We start from the raw sequence: 10173 nt of genomic DNA, 5'->3' as shown, positions 1-10173 counted from the left end.
TGTCTATAGACACACGACAGCCCATCATCACTCCATGTCCTGTCTATCTCTATTTTTATCTCTTGCGTTTCTCTGCCTATTTGTTTGTCTCTATCTCAAATCCATTGATCTATCTTGAATCTATCTCTGGTCCTTAGATCTTTCTTTTTTGTATCTGTCAATCTTTGATCTAACTCTATCTATCTATCTTTATTCTGCCGGTCTATCTATCTACCTGTCTGAATTGCGTATCTACGTAAGCTTCACTCTCGTAAAGGTGGAGTGCCGCTCGAGTGAGTCCGTTAGAGTGTACATACACACGGCGACTGTCAGAAAGCAAGCCAAGGAAGAACAAAGAAGAGGAGAAGTCTTCTCAAACCGTCTGCACCTCTGCCCAAGGCTACCTTGGTACTGCATGCAGGAGCATGTTCTCGTGGTGTACATACACCTCGTATCCATCTATCCACACCCATCTCTCTGCTGAAGGCCCTCCTGATTTTCTTCTTCTTCGGGTTGATATAGAAGATTTCTCACACAAGCGACTAGTCATTCTTATCCTTCATGGCTGTAGTATCGAAAAAGGCTCCTCTCAACTACAAGGGGGAGGGCTCACAAAACTCCTCCGCTTCGTCATATACATGTGTGTACCTATACATCTAGATATCTATGTAGATGTGTATACATGTGTATCTATAGCTTCCTGACCGATAGAAATAGTTAACTTCTTATCATCTGTGTCTCTCAAATACGAGACGCCTTCAGTTTATGCCTATTCTACCGACTGATATACACATTAATTACATCGATACAGCTATAGAGTGACAAGTGTCAGAGTGGGTATATGTTCATTCTATTTGGACTTGAAGAGAAGAGGGAAGAAGTAGGGTGAGTAACTGTCCCTTCACTTTTCATCGCCTTTCCTTCTTTTTAGAATACACAAGAGCCCCGGAGGATACAATAGAAAAGAGAAGGCTATCTTCAGTCTCTCTTTTGCTCTTGGTACTATCTTTCATGTCTGTTTTCCAGGCAGCGTGCTTTCCTGAGAGATCACTAATGAAAGTTACACAGAGAGAGAGAGAGGTGAGAAGTGTCAAACTTTTCCTCTTCAGCCTAGACCTTCATAACTCTTTCACATCAAGGATACTATCTACTGAAACTTCAAACAAGAAGCTCGAAAGAAAGAAAATAGTAGAATAGCAAGCGTGGGTCTCTTGTATTATGTGAACCGCGGTATACATGTATGATGTGGAGGTATGAATCCATTTATCTATCTATCTCTATATATCTTATCTTTTGTCTCTTCTCAGCTCCTTCACATCTATCAGAGAACCTATTCTTTATCGGTAGACTTCTATATTCTTCTATTCCGTTGCATTGCTATCACTTGTTGTTCTTTACTACGTGTATATACACATGCCTGTAAACAGTTAGAGATACACACTGGTCTCTGTCTTTCAGCAGTTTCGTTCCTTCAGCCTTTATCTTCTCTTCTCAGTCACCCTATATATTTTTCTTCTTTCTTTCACTCTCTCCTGAAAATGACCTATACACCGTGCAGGTAAGCTGCATCTCTCTCTCTCTATATATATATATACCTACCTATATATAGGGATCAATATATGAGTCATGTGTATGCATGTACATACATGCGTAAGAAAGGAAGTCTATGTGTGTGTAGGTTGATATACTCTTATAGCTATCACGATAGTAAGGAGAGTTACAATAGGCGAAAGTGTGAGATGTTCGGGTGTAATAGAAGGAGGAAGGATTAAAGAAGTCGACAAGGGCTTCCTTTACTGTAGCGGCTAGAGCTGAAGACGTGCTTGATTGCTGTTGGTCTTCTTCTTCTCTTTTTCTTTTTCTTTCCTTTCTCCTAACAGAAAGAGAAACGGAAAGAAGAAGAAGACTCTTCAAGAATGTTCACAGACGTCAAAAAAGAGAAGATGAAAGGAGGTGAGTGAGAAGTGCTGTCTTTACATGTATTTTTTCTCAAAAGGCAAAAGAACAAATTTCCATACACCTCTCCTTTCTCTATACAGACATACACGACACATGCATGCATGTACATCAAGAAGGATGGATATACATACACACATGCAGTGCATATAGATGTATATACACTCCAGGTGTATATACACATACACTCGGAGATCCACTCTATATAAATAGATAGAGATATACACATGGCCTTGTGTTTTCTTGTCTGTCCGAAGCCGATAGAAGGAAAAAAGAGAGACGGCTTGTTGCTGCTGTAGTAGGTCTTCTCGACAGAACTTTGTTCATTTGAAGACAAAGAAGTAGGAGTCTTATTCCTCTTCTTCTTCCTCTTTGCTTTCTCATCATAAATGGGAGTCCATGATTCGTATTTTGTTCATAACTTCATGTTGGATGGCTTCTTCTCTCTCTTCTCTCTGTATCTGTTTTGCGAGTCTATGTCTCACGATGTCTCTCCATCGTTGTAAGGCAGGAAGAGCGCGCCGTTGCATAGCACATACTATAGAGCACTCCTCTTTTACTTTCTCCTCTTTCTTTTGAAGAGGAATTCCTCTTCTCTTGGAGATCCCGAGAAGAAAAAACGAGACACTCCATGTGAAGAAAGAAAAAGAGAGAGAAAGAAAAGAAGACGGCTTCTCTCTCTCAGGGGCCTTATGACTGAGTTAGTCTAAGAGAAGTACGAAGACTTCTTGAGCCTCTCAACAGACAAAGAGAGACAAAGCAAGAAAGAAAGAACGAAAGAGAAGGAAGGAGAGAGAGAAAGAGGAAGATTTATCTTTGGTGTGAACATTGGCCCCCGTATTGTTTTAATACCTAAAAAGAAACAGAGAGAAGAAAAAAGAGAAGAGATTGAAGGAAGGACAAAGAAAAGCTTGAGAAAGAAAGAAAGAAAGATTTCACAGCAGTAGGAGACAAGGCCGAGACAGGTAAAACAGAAGAAGAAAGCTTTAGGTCCTTCAGCTATCGACCATTCGAACATCCACAAGCATTTGGATATACACTTTCTCTCTGTCTGCACAGTTGTCTTTTCTCCATTCATACATGCATACACATGCATACATACATACCTGTACATACATATACAAACCCACATACGTACAGACAAACGTACGAAGATGCAAAGATGAAGGGAGGAGTATAGTCGAAGACAGGAGAAAGAGCAATGATGGCACTCTTTCAGCAGATACTTCTTTAAAGTGTCTAATGAACGAATGCATGCATGCACGCATGTCCAAGTGTCTTTCTTCTCTATCTCTCTCTCTGACTCTTCTCTCTTTGACATGAAAGTCCTTTCTCTCTCTGTCACTCTATTCAACCTCTCACACACACACTCAGCGCCACAGAAATAGAAAGGAAGAAAATAAAGAGTGAGAGAGATTAACAAAGAAAGAAACAAGGAAATAGATAGATACATAGGTAGATCCATCTATAGATCGAGATTGGTTTGGCTTACAGATGGATTACATATAGACAGATGAACGGATAGTCCAAGGAAAGCAGCGGATGACGAGGCAACAGGAGACACACTTCATAACGACAGAAGGGAAGTAAACTCTCTCTTTCTCTCTCTTCATGTATGGGTATGCTGTACGCGTATATATCTATATAGATGTAGTATGTATGTAGATGTATGTGTGCACATAGTCATATATCGAGAGAAGAAAACTAATGAAGAGGAAGGAAAAGACAGATACACAGCCAAGAGAGAAAGAAAGAGACGGATGCATCTTCGTGGAGTCTTGAGGAAGGATAATAGAAATCCATTTTCTTTGCACATTTGCACCTCATCTTTTCAGATATCTTTCCTATCACTTTTTCTTCGTTTTTCTTGTCTTTATATTGTTGCGTGTGGCTAGCTTACCAGTATTTGTCTCGTACATCTTCTTCTGCGTCGTGATGCATCTTAGTGATAAGAAAGAAAGTCACCATTCCAGGCCAAATCCACGGCCACGCATACGCGCTAAACTTCGCCCAGCATCTATACGTCACACACAGAGATCAAAAGAAGAAAGAAACGAAGGAGAGAAAGATGACAAGAGAAGAGAGGAGATGAAAAGAGAAGAGAAGAGAGTGTACCTACATCCACTTGATCGTGATACAAAAGAAGAGGTGAATGAAGGGAAAGATACTAGAGATACACATACAAAGAGAGGCACGTAGAATGACTGAAGAAGCTGTACTTCCCCTGCTGGCTATAAGGGTATATATACGGCGTAGAGCAAAATAAACCCTTGTCTGCTCATCTAAACAGGTCACCCCTATCATATAGAAGATCTATCTGTCTTCCTATCTGTATATACCTGCATCTAACGTTATACCTAGGTGTGGACCTCCCTATCTATCTGCCTATGTCCCTAGCCACATCTTATTCTTCCTCTCTACGATTAGCTCACGTGTGCTTAGCCGAGAGTCATCTCGTTGATGATTGGGAATTTACCTTGCTGGAAATGTATGCCAGAAGGGGTAGATGAACTTGAGTTGATAAGGAGAGATGGTCTGCTGTATATACCCTCCATGAGCTGTCATGCGATCTCTCCATACCATCTCGAACTCGGGAGACACAGGATAAGACCCAAGCATCTTCTGCTCGAATTTCGGAGACCCTAGGCGTGGAGAAGAAAGAGAAAGAAGAAACCCTGATCTCCCAGCTGGGATTCTCTCAACATGATGATGGGACCGGGGAAGGAGGTTAAGGAGAAACTTCTTGGAAATCGACATGTTGGCTATGTCTTTCTTCTTCGTCTTTCAAATAAGGAGAAAAGAAAGAAAAGAAGGATAGAGACAGAAGTTCTATGGATTACTTCGAGAAAGAAAGAAGAAAACACAGGGAAGAGAGAGAAAAAATTATCAGAGGCAGCGATGACGAAAGTAGATGAGGTGTACGTACACCCCAACGAGAGTTCTGACTACAACCGGAAAAGATTCTCTTCTTCGTCTGGAACACTTTCAGAAGAGCTTCTATTGGAAAGAGCTACCAACAACAACAATGCCTCTTTCTTAGTTTCGCAAGCTTCGTCTTATAGAAGAGAAATTCCGCTGAGGAACTGCATTTCCATCCGAGAAAAATGTGCCTGTACACTTGGTAGTCGTTTGTGACACCTCTTCTATTAACCGATGGTTTTCTCTCAATACCTTAGTCGGTCCACTGACTTTAACCGTCGTTGATCGACTAAATGTGGCGGGAAAGGACTCTTGTAAAGTATGTTGATGGGTTCATGTTTGTTCCATCTATCTTCTTTTTCTTGTAGGCATGCAACGGGACTAGCCGAGGAAGGAAACAGTCAAGAGCACATGTGATTTGACAAAGACGGAGTCTGTCTGTCCGGTGTATGTTCACCTACTCGTACGTATGTCTAAATGAGAAGTCTATAGAAACTGCAACTCTTTTCAACACGTTCCCTCTTCTTCAATCCTCTCTGCGCTTGTCATCAGTCTGACTTTTCTCCCGACATTTCTTCTTCTTCCTCTTCCTCTTCCGCCTGTTCTTTACTTGCGCATCAATCGAAGAAAAGCCCCTTCAAGAGAGAACCTCTTCCTTCGTTTTCTGTCTGTTTCTCTCCCTTACAAGGTTTGAGAGAAAATGGATAGCTCAAAGGCTTCTCCTGCTGACGTGCAGCCATGGAGACGGTCAACACGAGGAATCGGTAAACTGAGAGAGAGCCTCATACCTCACTTCCTCTTTCTCTCTATTTCTTTCTTTTTCCGGGTGTATGTATATACACCTCTCAGTAATAGAGGTATTCTCGTTCCTTCGCCTTTTATCTCTCTCCCGCTTTCCTTAGATGAAACTTCGTTTCTTTGAAGGTGCATTTTATCTATTTCTCTATCTTGAATCTGTCTCTCTATCTATCTTCAATCTGTCTCCGCATCTATCTCTTCTTTTTTCTGTCTCGCAACCACGCGCCAGCAGGAGGCTCTTCTTTCTCATATTCTCTGCAAGTCTACGTCAAGATAGATAGATAGATAGATAGATCAAAGATAGATAGATAGATAGATCAAAGATAGATAGATAGATAGATAGGTAATGCTTCCGTATATAAGGGATGTTTTCTTTTTTCTGTTTTTTCTTCATTCGGGTGTCTCTGCAGGTCCCCGGTTGTCTGCGACGTTTGGTTTTCTTACCTTTTCGACTCTGTCTGTAGCCTGCCTGATCACTCCAAGGAAGAAGGAATGGTATGAAGCCTAACAGAAGAAAAGCTTTCATTCTTTCTCACTTCAAGATACCTTCTTTCTTTCCCTCCTCTTTCCTTGTTCTCTTTACAAGCTCAAAGAGTTCTACGGAATGATCTTCAATCATAAGTCTCTATTGTCCACTTGGGTGTATATACATGCTGTACGTACATACACCTTTCTATATACAGCTTGAGAGACCTGTTTCTAACTCTCTATTATCGTCATTCTGTGTCTTTCTTCTATTCTTATGACACCTTTTTACACGAAGCTTTTCTGTGCTTATTGGACTTCTCAACTCCCACTCTCATAGAATTCCGTCTCTTGCACCATCCGTCTTGTCATGTACTTTCTTCGATGTGTATGTGTATATGTATGTATCGACATGTTTTTCTCTCTCTCTGTAGATGTAGAGGTGTACATACCATGCAGTAAACACCTCTTCTGTAGAGGAGTTGAGAGGATAAAAAGCGTTCTATGAGTGTTCCTGTCAAGTCATTTCTTTTCTCTGTCTCTTCTTTCCCATGCTCCTCGCATCTCCATATATATACATATATATATATATATATATGTATGTGTGCAAGTGACAACATAATTGTTCATCGGTATATGTGTAGCTCTTTCTGTCTCATGTGTGTTTTTATACTTCTGTGGGTGTGAATAAAGTCTTTTGTATTTCATTGCTCTTCACATTCGCATGGCTGTGGCTAGCCGTTTGCATGCACTTCCTTTCTCAAGCGCACCTCACAGGGGCGCAGCAAGCCTCTTATGACGTAAACTTCAAAATCGCGGCGCAAGGAATTTAGCGCTTGTATCATACCGTACACCCTCTGTATTATACATACATACGTATACATACAGGCATATACATATTTATACACCTACATAGATATTCTTCCATACATAGTCGTATATACATAAGCGTTGTGTGTGAATCATCTGTGTGAGAGACCAACTGTCATTCAAAGCAAAAAAGGCGAGAGAAAAGCCAAGTGAAGAGAAGGCCTGGTGTTCTTGCTTGAGAGAGCTAGCTTCTCTTCTTTGTCTCGAAATCGATTCTTCTTCTCCCCTTGCTATTCATCATCTTCTTCTTCCCCTCCTTTGTCTCTTCTCTTCCACTAGGCTTTTCTCTCGATTTTCTTTGCTTTCTTTTCTTCTTTTCAGGATCGACATTTGTCTAGATTACTGCTACGCCAAGAGGGCTTTCGATTCTCATACTTTCTATGATCGTTTCTTCACTTTCCTGAAGAAACTGCCTAAGTAAAGGTCAACTGAAATAGCCTCTTCATCTTCCTTCATACATTTCTGTAAGCTACTTTCTGTCTTTCTTCATGTCCTTCCTTTGGTTTTTGTTTGCGTCTGTTTTTCTTCTTCGTCGTTGAGGTCTGTTGAGTTTACATAAATGTATTCGCAAAACTTGTCTGGAGGAAAAGAGTATCGATGCTCTTCTTAGGAAGGATGGTGTCGATTGTCAGTGTCGATGCTGATGATGATGACGACAGTGATGTCGATGCTCGATGATGATGATGATAATAGTGTCGATGCTAAGGGAGAAGGATGACCACTAGACTAGTGAATGTTCTTTATTAGTAGAAGTGAGAAAAGAGGAAGAGACTTCTTTTTGATCTTTCATTCAATCCTCTACAGTCCCCACCTTTCTCCTCTTCAAGCAGCACAACTCCATCTCTCTCTCGTTTCCTCTCTGTGTTACTCCATTTGCATGGAATACGAAGATCTAGCAGGAGGATGGTTCTGAGTGTCTTTCTTCTCTAGACTTTCTTTCTCGCGAATGGAGATGTACCCAAATCATCTTCGTCTTTTCTTCTTCTTTTCAGTCACGTGCTGGCCGAAGAAGAGAAGAGAGGAAGTGGAGACATCAAGGAAGATCACTTCTTTCTTCTTCGTCGTAGTTAAGGATTCTCTGCTTCTCTTTTTCATTCCTCTTCTTGGGTCGGCGCTTTCGATTCTCTTAGTAGAAAACATCAGAAGCACAGAGGGACAATTTCTCACGTCTTTCTCTCTCCTCGAGCTCTCTCTCCCTCTGACTGAAAGTTTCTATAGATGGATATTTGGCTTAATATGCGACTAGCTGTATATATATATATATATATATGCATGTACACATATATATATATATATATATATGTTGATATAGGTGTGCTCACTATGTATGGAAGCTCCTGAAGAATGAGCCTGTGTATCTCCAAAAAGACAGCCAGACAGACATGAAGAGATGTATCAGCATACATGTATATACATAGATATATATGTCTAGCTCTGCGTATGCGTGTAGACACATCTTTCTTCAGAAAGTTATATACATCGATGGGTATACCCATACCCATCTATTCCATCTCTCTCCATATACATGTATATCTACATACTTGTCTAGAGATCTATCCATCTGTATTCCCTCTCTCTACATAGATATCTGTGTATGTATGACTAGGCATGGAGCCGTCTACAGTCTCCCTCTCTATCGTCGCAGAGAGAGATAGCATTCTTGACGGTGTTGAGCAAAACAAGCCGCTGATGAGACAACTTCTGCACTACTGCCTTCTCTTTCATTCCAAGAAGAGGAAAGCTACGACCAAGATAGACTTTTCCTTTCACTCGCGGTTCGGAAGAAGAGAGCAGATTCTCTTTCTCTCTCTTTCTAGCAATGCTAAAAAATGGCTGGATGAAAAGAGAAGTGTATGAAGGATAGGTAAAGAGAAGAGAGATTATTTGAAAGGAAAAGATGAATAAACCATAGCGTGTAAGAACACTTAGGTCATTGCATAACTATTGTGGAAGAGAAAGAAGAGAGGAAAACCATGAAAAGGCAGATGAATAGAAAAGGAGACAAGAAAAGAAGTGAGAGATGGATGGATAGATAGATAGATAGTAGTTGTTCATCAATAAAGGGAGTGAAAAGTGGTCATTACCAAGAAAAGCTCGATGGTGAAGAAGAAAGAAAAGAGAACTTCAAAGATGGTGTTGTGCGTTTCAGCTGTACATACACCACAGACTTGGGTATCTCTCTTTCAAACAAGGATGCATGTTCTCTTTCGATGGGCAAGGTAATTCCTATCAATCGTGTCATTGCTGTTCTTTTATCATTCAGAAGTGCGAGAAGAAATCTAGGCTATCGCCCAGTATCGAAAAGGACCCATACAGAAGTACATACAGAGAAAGATACACATAGATATTAAGATATATGTATACATATACGCACATATGAAGAGGGAGAGAGACTCGCTTGATAAAATTAATGATGTAGTGTTACTGGGAGAGGCTGGTCGGCTTATATTCGGAACCCTGCGATTTGATTGGCAAAAGAACTGGTGCGAGGTGGTATAGTAGGAAGGCTAAGAAGACCAGGTATGAACTGTCTTCCTGTCTTCTTCACTGCTTAAGGGATGTAGACAGAGTCTTAACAGAGCCTCGCGACGAGATCGAGAGGTTCGCATCGTTTTGTTGTACTCGCTTCCCTTCTTTCTTGTTCTATCTCTTGCAATCCTCGCAACCGCTCCCTATCAGTACTACTTGACTTGGGCGTAAGAAAAGGCGAGACTTTCCACGACAGCTGTCTCCCAATTTCATTGAGGAATGTATCTGGGATTAGCGTCTATCAGATCGTAGGCGGACAAGGTGTATAAAGAGAGACAGATAGATCGATAGGGAAAACTTACATGTCCGGTTTTACACAGATATGAATGTACGCGCATGCAGTCGATGAGAATATAGGAACCTGTATGTTCAGCTATGTTTCTATGGATGTATATATGCATACAGATGTATATACATATATAGCTGGCGAGGCAAGGAACGTATCCACCCATCCATGCACAGAGAGACACGACGGGTGGCTGAGGTTAACGAGGAATAACATAGAGGGAGAGACAGGAGAAGACCCCCTCATGTAATAGCTCGGATTCCTACAATGAGAAGTGAAGATTGCTGTGCCTGCCACAGGCACCGGCTCAGCTTCGGGATGTGGAAGCGTAGCCCAGCTACAAACGTAGGGGATAGCCCAGCGGGACCACG

General features: G+C 41.2%; 3 protein-coding genes across 3 annotated transcripts; 2 read left to right on the top strand and 1 right to left on the bottom strand.

The window, feature by feature from the left end:
- Positions 1 to 1998: 1998 nt before the first annotated feature.
- On the bottom strand, positions 1999 to 5021 carry CSUI_009917 (vivax protein). The gene is made up of 3 exons (XM_068070026.1): positions 4412 to 5021; positions 3836 to 3952; positions 1999 to 2787 (listed from the first exon to the last, which is right to left on the bottom strand). Exons 1-3 carry the CDS (start codon positions 4690 to 4692, stop codon positions 2781 to 2783), a joined length of 405 nt encoding a protein of 134 aa, XP_067918000.1. The 5' UTR covers positions 4693 to 5021; the 3' UTR covers positions 1999 to 2780.
- Positions 5022 to 5265: 244 nt separating this feature from the next.
- Positions 5266 to 7881, top strand: CSUI_009916 (uncharacterized protein). The gene is made up of 3 exons (XM_068070025.1): positions 5266 to 5618; positions 6063 to 6147; positions 7309 to 7881. Exons 1-3 carry the CDS (start codon positions 5555 to 5557, stop codon positions 7406 to 7408), a joined length of 249 nt encoding a protein of 82 aa, XP_067917999.1. The 5' UTR covers positions 5266 to 5554; the 3' UTR covers positions 7409 to 7881.
- A 465-nt stretch (positions 7882 to 8346) lies between these two features.
- Positions 8347 to 10124, top strand: CSUI_009915 (uncharacterized protein). Its single transcript, XM_068070024.1, has 2 exons — positions 8347 to 9206; positions 9922 to 10124. The coding sequence occupies exon 1, from the start codon at positions 8596 to 8598 to the stop codon at positions 8842 to 8844; it is 249 nt and encodes an 82-aa protein (XP_067917998.1). The 5' UTR covers positions 8347 to 8595; the 3' UTR covers positions 8845 to 9206; positions 9922 to 10124.
- The last annotated feature ends 49 nt before the right edge of the window (positions 10125 to 10173 follow it).

This window comes from Cystoisospora suis (assembly GCF_002600585.1).
Source record: "Cystoisospora suis strain Wien I chromosome Unknown contig_6323, whole genome shotgun sequence".
In the NCBI taxonomy this organism is placed as follows: Eukaryota; Apicomplexa; class Conoidasida; order Eucoccidiorida; family Sarcocystidae; genus Cystoisospora; species Cystoisospora suis.
Note: the sequence above shows the minus strand (reverse complement) of the source record. Positions and strands in the feature narration are given on the sequence as shown.

Bases quoted from the DNA above. Each gene is read 5' to 3' on its own strand.
- CSUI_009917 (XM_068070026.1), bottom strand. From the start codon at position 4,692: ATGTCGATTTCCAAGAAGTTTCTCCTTAACCTCCTTCCCCGGTCCCAT. The intron at 3,953-4,411 runs GTAAATTCCCAA...TGTGACGTATAG, and splicing joins TGGCATACATTTCCAGCAAG to ATGCTGGGCGAAGTTTAGCG.
- CSUI_009916 (XM_068070025.1), top strand. From the start codon at position 5,555: ATGGATAGCTCAAAGGCTTCTCCTGCTGACGTGCAGCCATGGAGACGG. The intron at 5,619-6,062 runs GTAAACTGAGAG...GTGTCTCTGCAG, and splicing joins ACGGTCAACACGAGGAATCG to GTCCCCGGTTGTCTGCGACG. The intron at 6,148-7,308 runs GTATGAAGCCTA...TCTTCTTTTCAG, and splicing joins ACTCCAAGGAAGAAGGAATG to GATCGACATTTGTCTAGATT.
- CSUI_009915 (XM_068070024.1), top strand. From the start codon at position 8,596: ATGGAGCCGTCTACAGTCTCCCTCTCTATCGTCGCAGAGAGAGATAGC.